Genomic DNA, 21,254 nt, shown 5'->3' with positions numbered 1-21,254 from the left:
CCCGTTTATTAAACGGGTCAGCCGGGTTGGCATACCCCAACCCGAACCCGAACCCGAACCCGACCCGTTTAATAAACGGGTTAGGTGGGTCGACCCGTTTATTAAACGGGTTGGCTTAAGCCCAACCCAAACCCGCCTAAGAGGCGGGTTGGCGGGTCGTGTCAGGTTTTGCCACCCCTATCTACCACTGCCCTTGATTCTTCCTTAGAATATGTAAACAGGTGTAACATGTAAACTGGTTGGACCAACATGAATCATTCCACAATCCATAACCCACCCATCCTTTCTCTTTCTTTCTCTCTCACCCATACCGCAGGACCACCACTATGGCAGGAGGCCGTTTGGTGGGGCGGAGGCCGAGGAGGCTGCATGAGAGATCAGTAACGATAGAGAGAGAGAGGAGGGGGCAGTGGGGAGGCTGTCTGGCGGTGGTGGAGGCTAGGGGCGGTGGTGGAGGCTAGGGGTGGTGGTGGGGATGCCAGGGATGGTGGTGGTGAAGGCCGGGGAAGGGGCGTCCAGAAGACTCGTGGGCCTAATCTGGTTGGGGTTGGGTGAAGCACAGAAATGAGAGGGAGTAGGGGGCAGTGGGGAGGCTTTCTGATGGTGGTGGAGGTCAGGGATGGCGGTGGGGAAGATGGGAATGGTGGTGGTGGAGGCCGGGGAAGGGGCGATGGTAGAGGTGGAAAGGAAAAAGAAGGTAGGTGGTGGAAGGGGAGAGAAGGAAAGGGAAAACAAAAGATTACACAGGAACCGTCGATCTGGAGATTAGACAAAGTTTATAGATTTAGGCAGTTTAAGTATTCTAGTCTCTCTCTCTCTCTCCAATCACTGTGCACTAAGCATCACACGACTTATGGCCCATTTTTTAGCATCCTAGGGTCCACAACTACTGTTGAACATGACGCAACTACAAGGCCCCAATAACAATATAGCAATTCCAATGGCCACAATTAATTAGTGAACCTCTTAATTATTTGTACTCAAACTCATGTAAGCTAAAAGTTCTCTACATTGGTTAAGTAACCTTGTTTGGCTATCACCCTCAACAAAGCAAAGGAGCAAAACGTTTTAGCATCTTACACATTCTTTTTCTTCATGAACCAAGCCTGCTGCCCTGGTTCCTTACCAATGTCACGAATCATTTTCTCGAGAAAATGTCAGTGATGGAAAATCTCATGATATTTCGAGAATTTACAGTTTTACAGGGAAACATCTGGTTTTGATCAAGAAATATACAAAATATGCATGAGTCACAAAAGCTGTCTATAACACATTAACATTGCGATTAAAACACAATATTTTGAAAATAACATGTTTTTTTTTGTATTATATCGGCCTTAAAAAATATTGCAACAAATATATCAATGAAATTTGTGACATAGATCCCTACACGAGCCTCACTGGATAAAACTGGATCCAGAATCTGGTGGTGGGCCGAATAGGCAGCTTGTCATGCCAGTTAGGGTAGAATTCAAAGACTGGATCCAGTTAGGGAATTTCCAACTCTAATCTGGATCAAACATGATCCAACCTCCTTTTATGTATAATACCTGAGAAACAATGCCTGAAACCAATTTCCTAGTTGGATGGGAACCACACCAAGATCAAGCCAGAAAGGGACGTAGTTAATAGATATACTGCAGCCTGAGATAGCCTCAGACCTGGATCCGGCCGGGTTCGATCCATGACAAGTTGATGGAGACACCATACAGATAACCAAAATGCAATAAGGAATAGAGTATTTCCCAAACAACTATTTTCAAACATTGATGTAAATAATCAATCTTGGTCACTATGTGGGAGCTTGCGTCTTGCACAGAAGCTCTCTTTTGTTGCCTTTTCTCTTTATCATTGAAACCATTTTCTGATAAAAGCACCACATAATGCAACAGCATGACTGTGGTGACTCTGACCAACTTGCGTGATGATTATTCGCTGCTACGTACCAATCTGCTTTTAAGAAAATATGGTACTTGTTTTCCATGTATAAAGGAATGCCATGTCATGCCATGTGGTATGCATTCAAAGCTGGGCTCTCAGTCGGGTCGGGTTGGGTATGATCTGGCAATGTCCGAAAAAGGCTGATCTAAGATGATAATACATCACTATTTTAACAATTGTTTGTGCTAGCATCAATTTTAGATAATTATCTAACATCAATCCAATAAGGATCCAACAGTTTTTATGCCCAATTGCGATTTGCTTTCTTGTTACATAAGATTAGATGAAACCAGGGGAAATTGTTATCTACGAAAATTTGCACCAAGAGATTATCTAAAAGAGTCTTGCATACTTGAACCTTGGTTGGGTATGTGGCTTAAATAGGAAAACTGAAATCCTGAAGCGGAAGCGCTATAATTAGACTATTCACTATCATTTGATGTTTTAATTAGACCTCCAAAAATAAAAGGTTTCAATCTTGATTGATTGAAGTAGGGCTGATGAAGATTTCAGGAGGGTCCTTCCCGAATCTCGCAGATTTGATACTAAAGTGCAGCTATAAAACTAAATCATCTAAGAAAATGTCTGAAATTGGCTATAAATTAATTAAGAAAACATGAAATAACTCATAATTAATCTCAAAGTCTCACTAATCTCCTAGATGTCTCATCTATTTATAGATGAGAAATTAACAGATTCCAACTTCCTAATTCTGATGAACCTTTTATATAAGACAAACTTATCCTAATTAGAAATATGGATGAAACATTATGATCCCATATCCAAATACAAACGACTCAAATAAAAGAAAATCAACAGAACTAAAGGATCCAGATGAAAGTTTGAAAGGGTTTCTTCAGTGTTATCAAAAATGTGCTTTGAGTCGCAAAGGCGCTCCTCGCCTTGAGGCGAGGCCCTCTTCACTTCAAGACGCCAGCCTGAGGTGTGAGGCACAAAAAAAAAATAACAGACAAAAAGAAGAAGAACTTATTTGAGATTTTCAAATGATTAATGGTTTATAGGACATTATATTTTTCAATTATAGTTATTTAATCAGTTTCTTAGTTACTTTTATATGTTAATCTCATATTTTTTAGTACTTATTTGAGATTTTCTAGTTCTTATTGGTTGTTACTTCATCAATAAAGTATTTCTTTATTTATTCATATTTTTAGATATTTTTTATAATTTTTTTAAAGTTTGAATTTTTTTTTTTGAGGCTTATGCTTTGTGCCTTGAGGCTTACACCTCACCTCAGTTTTTGGTGGAGCGCCTAGCTAGGCCTCAACCCATCAACCCTTTTCACAACACTGGGTTGCTTTCTTGCTGCTAACCATTTTCCACTGTTTCATTTATTGTTTCTTCTAAAAAAAGGAAACATCAACTGGAGTTGGTAACAACTATGAATTCCCAAGTAGTTTGCTAGGCATGACATTTGCAAGCTATAGGTCAATATCATCTCTACTCAGCTTAGGTTGGAGGCCAGCTTTGTGCATCGAAGTTGTTAACATTTACTGCTTTTACTGGATGATAACAAGTTCAATCATTTCTGCTCTCAGCAATTCTTATAATAAAATGGCGACCCTTAAATTAGTTGGTGTCACAAGGAATATTTTAGTAATGGAAGCCGTTAATGTCTACAGCTTCTGACAGACACAAACAAGTTCTACCATTTTTTTTTATCCATAATAATTCTTGAAATACTAATGTCTTGCCTTGATTTAATTGTTAATGCCAAGATGGTTTCAAATTTTTTTATAAAACCAATGGGCCATATTTATTATTTGTACCTTAAGAATGTAGTGGTTGTTTTTTAAAAAGTGATAGATATACTGCTCTATAAGTAAACCCATTGATTTGAAATTATGGTTTGATGTAATAGAATCCCATCCAAATTGAACTGAGCTACACTTAAGCCCATATATATATATATATATATATATATATATATATATATATATATATATATATATATATATAGAGAGAGAGAGAGAGAGAGAGAGAGAGAGAGAGAGAGAGAGAGAGAGAGAGAGAGAGAGATTGGAATACTAGGAGAAGGTGCACGTGCCACGAATACCAAGGTTACTCATTAATGCTTTGCTTTCAAGCTTAAGAAGATAAGCAGAAAAGCGTGGAGGGTTCCTAACAATTATGTATTTACCTTCTTGGTGTTATCGAGAATAGATTCACCTTTTCTTTCACCCCCATCCTCTTTCCCTCCAAGTACAATTGCTTTCCCTAGGAAACTAGAAGGCTTTTATTATATTAGTGGCTTTCTTATCTTGAAGCCTACAAGACTTTGCTACCTAAACCTAGAGGGGCCAGTAAGGGCTTAGCGGGGCAACAACAACTTGGTGGTACTACAAGATTGAAGGGGGGCAACATTTAGACTGGTCGTGTGTGATGGTTGCAAAAAAATTTGGGGTGTTCACATCGTGCCTTCCCATAGATAAACACACTAGTGGGCCACTATTTGACCAGTGTGCTTCATGATCCTTGCCTTTTCTTACATAATCTCAAGGCATTGGAATTTGTTGGTTGACTGGGGATGCCTTGGGCTCACAAATGGGGTATCTATCTGATGTGGGGTAGCTTAGGATTGTCTCTAAGTGTGAAAGTGGCAGGAGAATGACGTGATTCAGTGTCACTAGGCCCTCACAACCCCCTTGCAATCATCATTGCATATGTGTAGAGCTTGTTCCAATTGGTAGCACAGTGAAATTAATAAATGTTAACCATAAATTTTAGCATATTAAATTGTGATCATGTTCTCAACCACCTATATGATGCATTTGAACGTGCTTACAGATTTGGAATTTTCAAATCTAGACTTACATGTCTGTGTCACATGGCTAGATGCTTCTGATCCTTGTATATCGTATATTATTGAAGCAGCATAGAGAATCCCAGTGAAAATCTGTTGTTTTGTGAGTTGGAGCAGCCCCAAGTGCACAAATGACATTGTAAGGTACTTGTGATCAGAGCACGTCAATGATGCAAGTTGATTGGGGTTTAATGAGTTGGACCACTGCCAACTCTTTTTCGTCTTATTTATTTTCATTAATCAAACCTCAGTTCTCCTTTCCCCAATGACCAATTAATTCTTGTGGTCTTTGGCTAGATTATTTTATGATCCCAAGTTGGATTCTAGATCTAAGATCATTAATAGGACTGTAGCTTGGCATAAAGGCATCTACCCTATTCAAATTGGTGTATAGCCCCAACAAAGAGGGCAATGTGCTCTCTCTCTCTCTCTCTAATATTTATAAGCCTCAAATTTACTCTAATATTTATAAGTCTCAAATTTATGAAGGCCTTATGTATAAATATGAGAGAGAGAGAGAGAGTTAATGTCAGCATGAATGCTTTTTTTTTTCATAACAGAGCTGGGGGAATCAGGCCCATCCCTTTTACAAACAGCCTTTAAGCCAACCCAGGCAGGCCAAAGGCCTCTTCAAATTAGTATCTCATCGACCAATCACAGAGGTGTTCTGACTGGATTGGAGCTTTCAGTGGACCAATCATAGCAGGGGATTCACCGACCTCTGTGGTTGATGGAACCCACCTAGGATCTCACCTTAGGCACCAACCTCTCTCTCTCTCTCTCTTACAAGCCAGCAGCCATGGTTATTAAAGAAACTCTATAATATATAGGATGCATCATCTCACATGTACCTGGACCGTTCTCACCACTCCCAAACGCCCCCCCACACTTCGTCCCATCAGCCCCACATCTTTATTTTTTTTTTGTGTAAACAAATATAATCATCTTAATCTACCATAACCTCACTATCATTCACAGTTTAATTGAATCTTAAATTACCATTATACCCTTGACCCCAACATTCTATGTAGACCCCTCTCTCTCTCTCTCTCTCTCTCTCTCTCTCTCTCTCTCTCTCTCTCTCTCTCTCTCATGCATGCCTCTCAAGGGGTGTTTCCCAAAGTCAAATTCTTATGTCATCCTTCATTAGAAAATATGATTTTGGTCACGCATGTTCATGACCCTCGAATATCGGCGAATTTCATATTGTTAGATTGCATATTGTGCAGACGTCAACTAACCTAGTCTTTACCTATGAGCAATCCTAACTTCCAAGTACAATTTCTAGCCTTTGATATTTTGTATTTCCAAAACAATCCTAAGCATGGTAACTCTTAAAAAAGGTTTCTTGGTGGATCAAGAAACTTTACAAAGCTTGGCTTGAGAACATGACTCTACAAAGCCCTGTGATGGACGGCCATCATGCCCTGCGATGGACGGCTAGCGCAATCCCGTAGGTAGCTGCGCACCTAAGGGTTAGGGGTGGCAAAACCTGACACGACCCGCCAACCCGACCCGCCAACCCGCCTCTTAGGCGGGTTTGGGTTGGGCTTAAGCCAACCCGTTTGATAAATGGGTCGACCCGCCTAACCCGTTTATTAAACGGGTCGGGTTCGGGTTGGGGGTATGCCAACCCGCCAACCCGGCTGACCCGTTTAATAAACGGGTTAGGTGGGTGGGTCAACCCGCCCACCAACCCTATCCGCCAACCCGCCCGCTACCCGCCAACCCATTTTCCCGACCCAACCCATTTATTAAACGGGTTGACGGGTTATGTCGGGTTACCCGTTTATTAAATGGGTTGGGTTAGTGTTTGCCACAGCCGACCCGTTTAATAAACGGGTTGGGTTCGGGTTGAGGTATGCTGACATGCCAACCCACCAACCTGACCCGATTGCCACCCCTACTAAGGGTTGCATAACTACCACGTATGTTGTTCTTCTTGAGGCTTGAGCATGCACAGTGGCTCAAGGGGAACTAGGATACTTCTGTTAGATATCCGTTACATATCATATAGTATATAGTTGATTGTCGATTAAATTCAATCTCCACCGTGCATCTGCCTTGGGATATGTGAGATGGGCCACGACACACTTCCATCAAGTGAGATATGTGCTTTTGATGAATATAACCAGTTACTAGCTAGGTTTACAAATGCAAGCTGGGGTTAGGCAGACCCTCACCAGTTATTATTCGGGGTTTGAACCTGCAACTTCCCACAACAAGGAGACGTGCACTGACAGCCCCTACCAACCACGCGGAGCCCGGGTTGGTAGGTTACATACAATTTTACTGTAACTGCTGTCTCTTTGGTCATGCATAGATAACAATGTTGCCCTATGTGGGACACATCCTTAAAAGGGGTAATTTCGTCATTTTGTTGTAGGTGAAGGGTGGCCCAGTCAAAATTGTCCATAGGTGAGGAGGTAGCTTGTGAATTTTGCCCTTTTCATGATTAATAAAATGTCAAAGGCCAACGTCATGATCACCCCATCAGTTCCCAATAAAATAAAAGTGGGGGAGGGTCTTATTTGTCCTTTGACCAAGAAACCGTTTGGGGGTTCCCATCGACGGCCGAGAAACGCGGCAGCCAGCCGCATCTGTCCACGTAATTTTTCTTAATTTTTATTTTTCAGATAAATTCTGAGTTTCATTTTTCATTTTTTTTAATGTCCAAAGGAATAAAAAGTTCCCAGTTATTAATTATATTTCAGTTATGTCCCTTTCAATTCAAATTCCTGTAGCAAGTCACATTGTAGTTGAATAGAGTTGTTAGGTGGTGCTAGACTGCTTATTTTGAATGGACCAGATCATGGTCCAAGACCCAGTAAATCAAACAACTTGGATCGGATAAGCTTTCGAGAGTACACCACTTCACATGGACCTGGACTCGGAATGACTATTTTCAATCACAGTCTAGGTTCTATACATTTTACACGTAAAGCCATGTTAGCCTCCAATATGATATCTGGATACAGTCACACTTTCTTAACAAAGGGGTCATGGGTCCGAAACACAACAAGATCCATTCCCATGCTTGGCTATGTTAAAGCAAAACAACAGAAAGGAGGAGGAGGAGGAGGAGGTCAGAGGGTGATGATTACTAGAACTAGATCCAATAAAGAAAGACATCCCTGAGTTGCACCAAGATCCATATCCATCTCGGTCCAAAAAAGTATCAACAACATTCACACCCATTGCCTCTTTGTTGGTGCTAGACATGACCTTGTAGACATGGATTTTTGTAAAACGTGTAAGATGAGTTGGATATGACCTTGTTGATTGGTGTCTATCCACATGTAGGGTATGGCCTTGGATGTATTTGGATAGTACTAGTGACTTTGCACTCCTGTAAAAAAAAAAATTAAACTGATTGAATAAAAATTAAATAAGAAAATAGGGAGGAGAAATTGATGAATAATATATACGCAGTTAGGTCAAAAGCCTACATCCACTGAAAAAAGTTCTCACATTCTCTCTCTCTCTTTTTTTTTTACTCAATCTCTCAACTCACATATTTATACAAGTACATAATTCAAATAAATAATCTTTATCTACAACTAATATGAGAAATAATCAAGATGGGATAAGGATGTTGATTGATAAGTGATAATCTTAGAGACTGCAATTGCCCTTTGAGATGAGCGGTATATTGAAAATTGTCATTTGTGATTGAGAAAATTCTTTCATATTTCAAATTGAAGGATGAACGAAGAAAACTCTCAACTTGAAAATATGAAAATATATGTTGAAATTGATGAAGATGATTGAATGCATCAATATTTCAGTGATGATAACAAAACAATAAGGCATCGGACAGACTATAATATGAACTAAAGTTACTGAACATGAAGATTATAGTACAAACTTTTCAATGAAAAAGAAAATTGTAGACTTCAAATTAGTGAAAACAAATCTAGTCTAGCTCTGATATCATGTTAAAAAAAAGAAAAAGAACTGATTGAATAAAAATTAAATAAAAATTAAAAAGTAGAAATAAAAGAATAACACACATATATGTGGTTTTGCCAAACACCTACATCCACAAGAAAAACCTCACACATCCTCTTTTTTTCTCTTTTTATTTTATTTTATTCAATCTCTCAACTCACATATAGGTACATGATTAAGATAAATAATCTTTATCTACAACTAATATGAGAAATAACAAAGATCAGATAAGGATGAGTGATTGATAGGCGATAATATTGGGGATTGCAACTGCTCACTGAGATAAGTGATATCTTGAAAACTACCTCTCTAATTGAGAATATTCTTCCACAATGTTATAGATTCCAACAAATCCATTGTCTCCTATGTTCAAAAATGCATTATGGAAGAAGACACACGAATTACCAATAGGGTTCTTACTACTATCTGAAAACAATGAACATGACAAAAAAAATGGTTCTTAATTGGCCTGTTAGGGAACCCTAAAAAGTCCAAAACTCCCTACATCATTTGAATTCTTAGAACTAGTGGAAATTTCAAGAAAAACCAAAAACTTCTATGTCGTGTGGTTATCTAAACATGGATCTACTGGCCAATCTTAAAAGAGACCATACACAGTAGATCAAATAGATTTGTTATGGCTGTTTTGTTGTGCTATTATATCTTGGTGGTCTCCAATTAATATCCTTTCTTATTGGCCATGGCCTTTCATGTTCCACATGGATTTATATGGCCAATCTAACAATTATAAGTGTATGTGACTATAATTTGTAACATATACACTCTAAAATGACAAAAGTATGCCTTTCTGGTGTTATGTTTTTAGGTATGTGCTGTTCAATTAGCATGGTGAGAGTAACTAGAGACGTAATGGGTTGGACTCGGGTCGGATCTTGCCAGATGTAGATAACCGTACTCAGTCGGATTCAGACTCGGATGCATAGAGCCTATACTGAATCTTGATCTGATTAGAACATATACACTAAAGTTCAGACATATACATATTGTCAGGTCGGATCTTGTTGGACTTTAAGTCGCGGATTCGGACTTAGATGTGAGAATGCTGCAAATGAATCTGAGACCATTTAATTCAATTCAGGTCTGGTTTTGCTTACGAATGTGACTGACCGACTTGGATTCAGCTGAATATGAGAACCGAACCGGAACCCGAACCCTTTACAGGCCCACTGGTGACCAACATATATATGCCTCTGGTCGAGCCCTCTTAAGCTTAGCATAATATGCAGGCTTTCTAATGTGCCATTTATAAGATAATCAAGGATATAAGTAACAAACTCTATTCCTTTAAAGGCCAAGAAAAGCAAATGTAACTTATAAAGTATAAAACCCAGCTCCTTTATTCTATTTTTCTGTGAGTGCTCTCTCTCTCTCTCTCTCTCTCTCAAAAGTTTTGACCTTTAGTGACGATGGGATGCATCATCATCCACGACTAGAAGCAATTCGTCTGGCGTACGAAGGACACGGTATATATTAGGTTTCCTTATCAGGGATAAAGTCAGCCTTCTTAGATTATGTGTATAAAATTACAGGAAAAAGGAAGGATAGACAACCTCTCTCTCTATCTGGGACACCCCACATCCACCATCATGACATTCATCATCATCTCTAGGGGTGGGCAACGGGCCCTTGGGTAAAGGTTTTAAGTCTTGACCCGTTAGCTATCGGGCTGAAACCCAGCTCGTTATATATATGGCCAGGGCCGGTGTAGGACTATGGGCTATCGGGCCGACCTGATGAGCCTAAGCTACCTAATTCATTTCTTAGTAATATAAAAAATAAAGAAATTAGCTGACAGCATAGTAATTTGGTAACTATTACCATTACCTAATTAGTTATATTAATTTTATGAAAACTAGAAATATAATTAGTTGGGTACATGGGAAGTTATTGATTATTACTATTTACCTAATTAGTTAAATTAATTTTGTGAGAAATAAAAAGATAATTAGCTGGGTGCATGAGACTATTGGATTAGCTAGTTGTTGACATTCAAAAATAATGTACAAATGAATTTAGGCTGGGCTGAATTAACCCGGCTAAACATTGGGCCATTGGGACAATGGACCGGGTCATGGGCTGCTCTTCAAACCCGAGCCCATTAAGAACCGGCCCAAGACCCTCACACTTAAAATCCGATGGGCCAAACTCTAAATGGGCTTGGGCCAGGCCGGTCCGGCCCGATGCCCACCCATAATCATCTCTAGCTTCTCACACACAGGTGCCATTCCCCACCTCTGCATTAAAAAACCCATCCTTTGTAACGTCATTTCTCTAAAAAAGAAAACAACTCATCACTGTTTTCATATAAAATTGCTTGGTTTTCAGTCTCTCTTGGTGAAATTCTGAACCCCAAGACTATAAAAATAAGAATTCCAAGTCTTAGTTTTTTTCTTCTTATCAAAAGATGTGCAGTTTGTTTTGGCAGATGGAGAATGATCAAGGTGATCTCTCGGATATAGTAAGAGCTAGTGGTGGTGGTGGTACCGGTGTTGGTGGTAGTGGTAGTGGAGGTGTTGCTGCTACTACTTCAGGTTATGATTGGGCTTTTCCGGCTGAATTCATGAATTTTCCATTGCGAACCGACGACCTGATCGAGGATTTCAGTGGCCCCTTCTGCAGCACTCGTGATTCCTTGTTGCATGAATCGGAGGTCGTGAGTTCGATGTTTTACGCCACAGGCTCGAATCCTTTGTTGCTTAAGAAGGAGAATAACAGTTATGGTGATGGTATGATGGGTCAGGAGATCAAGCCTTGCCAGTTGCTAACAAGAATGCTTCAAATGGATCCGAAGCAACAAATCCCAATTCCAGCGATCAACTATTCGCCGCCTTCGCTTTCTCCTCGAGGAGTCAAGCCTCTGAATGATGGTATGAAGGTGAATTCAGTGGGTGATTCTAATGAAAATGGTGGTTTGCAAATGAATTCTCCCAGAAATCCTGGTATCAAAAGGAGGTACGAAATTTTCTCTTATTTTTTTTTCAAAGTTCATCAGTTGTTCTCTAATATGTTTCTATACTGTAATTTGGTTCAATGTTGTGCAACGAAGGTAAATGATGAACTTTTATTTTGCCTTAACCAATGATAAAGCAGTCTGTTGAAATTTTGTTCCATTAAATGGTAATAAGTGCAAAGTTATAGAGAATTCAGAAAGAAATGATTTTATTGCTGGTTAGTACTTCATGGATCAGTCATTTTTACTTTACTGTAATTGATGTTATGATGATAATTCAAAAGTGGGATGGCTTGCTTGTTTGGTTTTCAATGCAAAGGGACTCAAAAGTTGTAACTCTGATATTCCATCAAAGTTTTGCCATTAGTTCCACTTGTAGAGATAGAAGAACTTTTTCCTATCTCTTGTTTTTTCTTCCTGTTTTGTTCTATTCTTATGTAATTTTGTTTCTTTTGTGGACGTCATTCAGATGAATGGATTTATATGAATTCTGACAATTTATTTATTTATTTATTTTGTGGTGGTCAGAAAGAATCAGACGAAAAAGGTGGTGTGCATACCAGCACCTGCAGCAGCCAATAACAGACCAACTGGAGAGGTTGTCCCCTCAGATCTATGGGCATGGAGGAAATATGGTCAGAAACCCATTAAAGGATCTCCTTATCCTAGGTATCATTTCGAATGAAAAGTTTCAAATGGAGAAAAAAATGCAAAAATTGAAAATTGAAAATTGAAAATTGAAAATTGAAAATATAGAAAATACGAAAGAAAAAAATCATAGAAACACGTTTTCTTTGTCTTTTCTTCTTCTTCTTTTTACTGCTGAAACTGTTAGCAGGTTTCCAATCAACAAGACAGTTACAAAAAAGAAAAGATGCTATTCTTGGGAAACCATAAATCATAAAATTTGATGATTTTGATTTTATTTTACATGGTGTTACCTTTTAGATTAAAAAAACTGTTCAAAAGAAGTGAAAAGGTATCATATCGCCAATTTCTGTTGTCTTTCTTGGCCATGAAATTTAAGAAATTTGGATAGACTCTATCATTGGCTTTTTTGGTTTCTTTTCCTTTCTTTTTTTTATCGTATAAAGGTTGTAGATGAGAAGAAAAAAGAAGAAAAGGAAACAGTACTACCATCCAAAAGGGTGTTGTGAATGCAAATAAGTTTCTGCTTTGTGTTTCTATAAGTCATGATTTTTCTTTGTTTGTTTGTTATTTTTTTTTCCTTTTTCTTTTGAGGTGGCCATGAAGATATTGAGAAACTGTTTAGGGGAACTGCTGACAATAACAAAAGATTATCCATAAATCTCTCCAATAAAAAGAAGAATCTTTTCTGGGTCTCACAGTTTTTTATCAAAATGTCTTTTCCTTCATAGAAAAAACAAAAAAAAAAGATAGGTTTTGATTAGAGTAATTGTTTTTTGTCATCCTACAGAGGGTATTATAGATGCAGCAGCTCCAAGGGTTGCCCAGCTAGAAAACAAGTTGAAAGGAGCAGGACTGATCCCAACATGCTAGTCATCACCTACACCTCAGAACACAACCATCCCTGGCCAACTCAAAGAAATGCTCTTGCTGGCTCAGCAAGGACACAGCTAACAAAATCAGCCTCATCATCAAAGGTCTCTCCCCCTCCTCCTGACACCCCAAAGGCAGAAGAATCACCAGTGAAGGAAGAGCTCAAGGAAAACAACATTGACAAAGAAGATGGGAGTGTTTGTGTGAAACAGGAGATGGGTGATGCAGAAAAGTCTCTAGAGATTGATGATGGTGATCTGGGCCAAGATTTCCACCAAAGTTATAGACCAATCCTACCAGATTCAAGCCAGCCTGATGATTTGATCTTCTCTGGGCTTGACGAGTTGGAGCCAAACCCACTGTGCCTCATCTTTCCTCATGGTTTCGATAATGAGAAATCAAATGAAGACTCTGACACCAAGGGCTTAGACCCTTTTAGTTTCTACAATTGGCCTGACAACTCATATGCAGGACCTAAGGGAGCTTTATAGCAAGACCTAATTGGTTCACCATCTTTCAATTTCTAACTGAATTTTGTGGTGCAATTTCAATCCAAGGTCTGGCTATAAACCTTTTTAAGTCGAGTCGGAAATGCATGAGAATTTTCTTTTTTTTTTTATTTTCTTTTTCTTTAAAGGAAAAAAGGAAAAAAAAAGTGGTGGGATTGGTTGGCATGAGACCCATATTCTTGGGAGACAGTTGGAGGAGGGGAACAGAAAGATGGAATGGAAAAGGGCAGTTGAAAGACTCATGACTTATCCTCTACAGTGAGGAAATAAGTATGCTTAGTCTATTGTTGGGTAGGTTCCAACTCTAGACAGTAGTCGGGCTTTTGAAATAAGAAGAGAAAGGGTTGGTTTTTTTCTATCAATCTTTGTCTTATCAATGAAAGCGCCATATAGACAGATGGGAACTCTTTCAGTATTTTTGGTCATTACTCTCAGTCCATTGAGCCCTGTTACAACTCGGTACTAAGTATTGTTCTTTTTTGTTAAACACATTGTGAATGTAATTCAAAACTTTCTTTACAAGAGTTGTTTTTTTTTCTTTTACTTTTACCACAACTAAATTTTTTCTTCTTTTTCTTCATATATTTGCTTTTGGTGTTAAATAATGTATTGAATGCGGGTTATGTATCTTAATGACGGGGGCTGCATTTATTGTGAATTTTTGAACAAGAACATGTTATTATGAGTGTTAAATTATTGCCTCTGATGATGCTTTATATATGTCGATGTTCAAAAAAGAAGAGTGGGAGTTTGTGCCAAAAGTGATCATATTAATTTGAGCAACTTGAGCTCGCATATATTACATGTACATGTATGCATTTAATATTGAGTCAGTGAAAATGGTGCCTTTAAATATTTGTTGAATGCACGTGCGGGGGGTCTCCATATTCTTATTTAAATAATTGATGCTGAATATTCTTATTAATAATAGTAATAGTAATAGTAATAGTAATAGTAATAGTAATAGTAATAGTAATAGTAATAGTAATAGTAATAGTAATAATAATAAATAAATAAATAATAGTGTTTGGTTGGTAACTTGGGGGTGACTTTGCTTCACTTTGTTGGTAATGATAGAATACTGATTACTGAAAGGATCATTATGAATTGAGTCTGTGATTGACGCCCAAAAGTCACCACATTGGCCAATTTCCTTAATTAGATAAATATGAAAAAGGCTTAGATAGAACCATGTATGCTTTGAGGGATATATTTAATCCTAGTTTGCTTTTTGGCTATAAGTCAATTGGAATGATCAGATGAGCATAAAATGTAGTAAAGTAAGTTGTTTTAACTGAAGAAAAGTTTGTTATCAACTTATCGTATCAAAAAAATCTTAGGGGTAAGCCTACATGTATCCCCTTTAGGTCTGGTAAACGAGCTGATAGAGCCGAGCTTGAAGTGTTCAAGCTTGGCTCATTCTTATGGCGAGCTAAGGCTAGTTCCAACTCACCAATTATGCCTAGTTAGACGAGCTGAGTTCTAGCTGGCTTGTCTATAGAAAAACTGCATTGTTTTAGAGTTGGACGAAATAAGATTACAGAAAAGTACATGTAAAATATATCTAAAACATATTTTTTAACACTTAGTGAGCTTATACGAGTCAAGCCGAGCTGAGTGCCTATTGTTTATATTGAGCAAGCCTATTTTATAAGTTTGAACGAGCTTTTTATGAGCCTAACATGAGTCGAGCCATGAGCTGCTGGGCTTGTTTCCCAGCCCTAATCCCCTTAGCTTTAAGGAAAAGTTTAGGGCCCATGGTGCCCGGAAATCATGAATAGAAACTGTACATGTCTGACATAATGAAGAAAAGATTCCCCCACGTTAGTGCGGGGGAACTATCTACTCTTTAGAAGAAAATCTCACGAGGAATTATACAACAAAACTTTTTCACCTACGTGTCTCTTGGCTCCTACTATTTGTCTTGAAATTGAGAGAGAGAGAGAGAGCTGACAATGATATGCACGGAAAAGTTAGTATCTCATAACCGGTTTGATTGTTATTTCATACAATATGAGTCATTGATTTTTTATTACTCTGAAAACACATTTAAAGCACTGAAAATATCCAACCTAATACATGTTTACTGTTCACTATAAACAATACTTTTGTAAATTTAAATTAAGCAAACATGCACCCACCTCAACTTTGTCCTTTGAAGCCATTTAAGACAATTAAAAGCTAAGTCAGTTTAGGACACACACACACACACACACATATATATATAATATAGTAATGTGCTCCTTAGGCCCCTTCAAAAACCATAGGTTCAAATATTTTTTCCTCACATCTAACACCATAGATGTGATCTAATGGTTTTGTTTAGTGGGAATCAAATTTTTGATCATCAGAATCTGACCTGTATACTGTTTTTTTCGATGATACAAAAATCAATGGCTATGAAAGCATCAATTTTCCAAGCTTATAAAAATACATTTTTGTCTAAAAAAATGATCCAAGAGTTGATTCCTACTAAATTGAGTATGCTAAACACATCTAACGGCTCAGATCTATCATAAAACACTTAAAACTATGAGGCCTAATGAGACTTAACGAAAATGGCACCTAATATACACAAAGTGATGCGTAGCTACGGAATCAATAAGAGTGCAATGCCAGCATGATAACGCCCAGAGTTTATCGTGTGGCACAATGGACACTCAATGTTAATTTTCTCAAAAAGACTAGGACCCTTAGCGGCACACTAAAAGCACCAGTAAAGGTCCCGAGTGCACTGCTAAAGGTCACACACTTTTAATGCGCCAGTAAAAGTCATTTTTGCAAAAATTAACATTGCGCATCCATCGTGCCGTACCATGGATGCTCAATGTCATCCCGCTGGTAATTGCACAACTACCACTTTTTCTATATGAGTGATGTGTAGCTGCGCAATCACTAGGAGCACAACAATTGAAACGTCGTCCTGATGGCATTGCACTCAACTACACATCACTCATATAGAAAAAGTGGTAGTTGTGCAAGCCTTAGGTGCACAACTACTAGCGGGATGACATTGAGCATCCATTGTGCAGCATGATGGATGCTCAACATCAATTTTCGCAAAAATACCTTTACTGGCGCATTAAAAGTGTATGCCAGTAAAGGTTTGGGACCTTTAGCGGTGCACTCGAGACCTTTACTAGTACTTTTAGTGTGCCACTAAGGGTCAGCTTGATCCATTTTTGGTACCGAGCCTGGCTTGGTCAAACCTAGTCAACTCATTTCATTATCGAACTTAACTAACTCTTTTTATGCCTCATTTGCCCGAACTAGGTTCAGGTTCGACCCCTACAACACGATCGTCGCCTCATCTGCTAGTACAAAAGTTTTAACCTCATTTCTTATACAGCAAGATAAAATCTTTTAAGTGCACCACATCAACACAACGGACAAGATTCCATACTTCTGACGTGCATACCGAGGTACGGGCTGAGTAATAACCTACATTCAAAATCGTCAGAGATTCAGACCATCTCCGAAGTAGGGAAAAGTTGTAGATGATAACGATGGTAGAATTTATCTGATACATATATATATGTGTGTGTGTGTGTGTGTGTGTATGGTGTGTGTGTGTGTGTGCACTTTTAACTCAGAGATGCAATTTTGCATATTTTTATCTATTTAAATTATATTATTTACTTTGTCATCACGTTGTTATATGCAAAAGCTTTTACTTACATAATTTATTTAGCCTGATGTATGGTTTCATACGCTGAGACCTACTTGTGCAATTTACTATTAGATAAATTCATGGTTTTGCACACCAGGCCCTGTTTTGAGTTATTTACTTTATCATCGTACTGCTATGTGCAAAAACTTTTGTTTTAATATATGTATCATATATACATATAATTATACAGAGTATGCACTTTTGCATACTCTTGCTCTATTTTTTAATTACGCGCGCATTTATTTAGAGTACACATATTTGTGTACTCCTGCTTACTTTAAATTACGCCAGTATATATTTAAAGACACATATTTGTGCATTCCTTTTGTAACTCAATTTCAAAAGAATCTTTATGCGAGATTTCAAGCTCGCGTGCTTTGATGTCTCAAAAAATAAAATAAGTGTTTTAAGTTCGCATATTCATGATATTCAACATTCACATGTGTTGCTTATCCTATGAATAAAATAAGGCTCCCATGCTCGGATGCATCAAGGTTGTCGAGTTCATGCTTATCAGATAATTCTCTAGCGTTGGAGTGATCTTTGAACATCTTTTCAACCTACTTCGAACTTTAAAATAAGTTGAGATTGGTACGTATGACCCAGGCATTCACAATTGAGTCTTCTCTTCAAACCAATATAACGCAAAGACTATGTCTACATAGTCTCCAGTCATATGTATGACAGGTCCTTTCTGTATCCGAAATTACTTGGATATACCTCTGACTTAAGCAAAAAATCATGATTTTTAGTGTTGTGATTAGTCCTCTTTAGGAGAAATGAATATCATTTTCATCATTGTAGTACTATCAGACATACACAACATGCTCGTATATTAATAAATGATTTTAAGGTTTATGACAAACATCATTATGTGATAATGCACCATTTTTGAGAAAATAATGTAAACAAACATAATCGCCTTCACAAGCAATATGCTCGATTTGGTTAAAAGACCAAAGCATATTAAATAAGTTGTCAGATAAAATAAAACCTGATACACCTATTCATTTTTTTATTCTGTCAAGAGAGAGGATATAAGGTACAAACTCTGATGAACGAGTTGTTAACAACTACACTCCTTGAGTGACAATGACTCGGCATTCTCAATCATTAGAGTTAGGGAACGGGGCTACCAAATATTATCCTAGATGGTATATCCTAATAACTTCTGCAGGAGTTAGGATGTATCTTATGTTTATTTTCGCCTTTAGAGAATTCTCTCTCGATCTATAAAACCATACCCATTGGAGCGGACTCAGCTAGTTGTTTGGGTTATAATTTACATAAAATAATAAACCCCCAAATAGTCTCAGTTGTTTCTAAGTATTGTCATGTAAGTACTCATATGTCGTTAATTATCGAAATAAGATTATCATATTGACTTTGCTTCTCTTGAAACCAAATATTATGAAATATGATAATGAATATATTAGTCCTATTTGATATTGATACATTTATCAGGCTTTCATGAGTATGACTTGTTTTATGAGATACAGGTGACGAATCAACTGATGTTGTAGGCGATGGTGCGATGACGCGATGATATCAAGAATCTACTTTCTTTGTTATTCGCTCTTGAGCATGTTTTTATAATTTTGTATAAGGATTTTTGTAATAACTGTTTTTATATAAAACCTTGTTTTGAATCTTCATGGTTTTGAATGAATATATGAAAATGCAGACCCAAATCCAAGACATTTGGAGACCTAATTTGTTGGATAAGAATTTCATTTATAATCTGCCCAAGGTTCACCGACTTGTTCTTTCCAAACATTATCTTCCATTGAATTATTATTTTCAACTCTGAAAAATGATTAATTGTTAAAAATTTTCTAAAATTTTAAAAGTTCTGGATTTTGGGGCATTACAGTTGGGGTTGGACTCCTTTTCACATTGAGACTCCTCTCTGTGTTGTGACTTTTCTCTTGGTAAGTCTTCCCTGAATGACTTCTTGGAGTCTTTGTTTACTTGAGACTCTTCTTTTTCTCTTGAACATTTTCTAGAGTTTGCCATTTTGGGACTCTCTTCTCTCTCATAGATGTCCTGCTATACCTTGAACTTCAATAGTATCTTCTTAATCAAACCTTGTGGGTGCACACAACATAGTTTATTTGATAGAAATCAAGCTTTGGATCATGTTTTTTGGACATAAAATAGGAGTTTTTAAGTCATAAATTTTTGATACATTGTGTGCCATTGATTTTTTTAAGGTCTTAAAAACATACATGTACACTATAATCACATGATCCAAAACTTATTTTTTATTAAATAATGCTTATAGATCATATCTATAAGGTCTGGTCAATATAAAAAGTTCAAGAAATTTGAAAATCTAAGGCTTCTATTAGGTGAAAGTAGGTGCTTCTAGAGCACCCTATCATTATATATATGCTAAATGGATTTTTTGGCTTTTTCAGTGCTTCTTTCATGATTCTGACCCTATAGATGTGTTCACCATAGTCGATTTACTGCGAATCAATTCTCGAACCATATGTTTTCGAGGAAACAAATGATATTTGGAACCTCAAATTTTTAAAGATGTTGGATTGTTGATCTTGTGAACCTTATAAAAACTCACCCATATGTCAGCATAGAATGTGCCAAGAGCTGATCCTTATAAGATTGATACGTAGATCATATCTATATGGTCAGAATGTAAAAATAAAATGAAAAGGGCCTTAAAAGCCCATTTAGCATGTTTCTCTCTCTCTCTCTCTCTCTCTCTCTCTCTCTCTCTCTCTCTCTCTCTCTCTCTCTCTCTCTCTCTCTCTATATATATATATATATATATATATATATATATATATATATATATATATATATATATATATATATATATATATATATATGAAAATGAAAACCTACAAAATGAGCACAGTGTTAAATGAGACACGCTATGAGATTTTAGGTGTTTTTTTTTAATTCTGATGGTACATATGTGATCTATATGCTTGTTTTTATAGGGATCACTTCGTGGAGCATTTGATTTCAATGCATGGATAACTTTTTATAAGATTTGAAAAACCAGCAGCCTACAATTTTCATAAAATTTTGAGGCTCTAAATACCATTTTTCATTCAAAATGCATGATACAAGTGTAGAATTTTTAGTAAAATCAATCATGTTGAACGCATCTATGGGGTCAAAATTTCAAAAAAAAAAACCAAAATCCAATAGAATGTTTCATTTAGCACCCTACTCAATTTGTAGGTTCTCATTTTCTATTATATATATATATATATATATATATATATATATATATATATATATATATATATATATATATAGAGAGAGAGAGAGAGAGAGAGAGAGAGAGAGACTTTCATGTCCTTTTGTTGATTGATTTAAGGGATTTCATGCAAAGCATTTTGGGTTATGTTTCCCTTCATCCACCATGTATTTGGTGGACCGAGTTCGTGAACGCTCATATTGGTGGTATTAGACTAATCCTGATTTTGATCTTAAACTTCTGACTGGTAGGTCGTGATTCCCACATTTGGTGTCGCACAGACAGTTATCGTATTGCATCCACATTCGGTGGTGCACATTGGTAGTGTTTTTATAACTTGTCATATTATGTTAATCAAAGAAATTTTTGAGGAAGTTAAAAGGTCAAACCGAGCAATTCAGATGAGGGAAATATGCCTAGGACTTTAAGCAATTCAGTTCACAAAAAAAATCGAAGTACCAATGAAAGTTCATGAATTGAATCATGTTGCCTGTGTTGTGGAGGCCACATGCATCAATTGTTGAGGTCATTGCATGTGTTATATCATTAGCCTTTGCCTTGAATATGTAATGTTGTACACAGCAAACTAATTCTTCCTTTCAATCTAAACCTCCTGATCACTTTGATCCATCTTC

At 37.3% G+C, this 21,254-nt stretch overlaps 1 protein-coding gene across 1 annotated transcript; it reads left to right on the top strand.

The window, feature by feature from the left end:
• Nucleotides 1-619: 619 nt before the first annotated feature.
• LOC149831170 (putative WRKY transcription factor 14) lies at nucleotides 620-13,699 on the top strand. The gene is made up of 4 exons (XM_090012952.1): nucleotides 620-697; nucleotides 11,163-11,689; nucleotides 12,216-12,356; nucleotides 13,126-13,699. The coding sequence occupies exons 1-4, from the start codon at nucleotides 620-622 to the stop codon at nucleotides 13,697-13,699; spliced, it is 1,320 nt and encodes a 439-aa protein (XP_089869078.1).
• Nucleotides 13,700-21,254: the final 7,555 nt, after the last annotated feature.

This window comes from Nuphar pumila, chromosome 7 (assembly GCF_984573655.1).
Source record: "Nuphar pumila chromosome 7, dmNupPumi1.hap1.1, whole genome shotgun sequence".
NCBI classification, from domain to species: domain Eukaryota; kingdom Viridiplantae; phylum Streptophyta; class Magnoliopsida; order Nymphaeales; family Nymphaeaceae; genus Nuphar; species Nuphar pumila.
Note: the sequence above shows the minus strand (reverse complement) of the source record. Positions and strands in the feature narration are given on the sequence as shown.

Coding starts and splice junctions, on each gene's coding strand:
- LOC149831170 (XM_090012952.1), top strand. CDS start 620: ATGGCGGTGGGGAAGATGGGAATGGTGGTGGTGGAGGCCGGGGAAGGG. Junction 698..11,162: donor AGGTGGAAAGGAAAAAGAAG/GTAGGTGGTGGA, acceptor TTGTTTTGGCAG/ATGGAGAATGATCAAGGTGA. Junction 12,357..13,125: donor AAAGGATCTCCTTATCCTAG/GTATCATTTCGA, acceptor GTCATCCTACAG/AGGGTATTATAGATGCAGCA.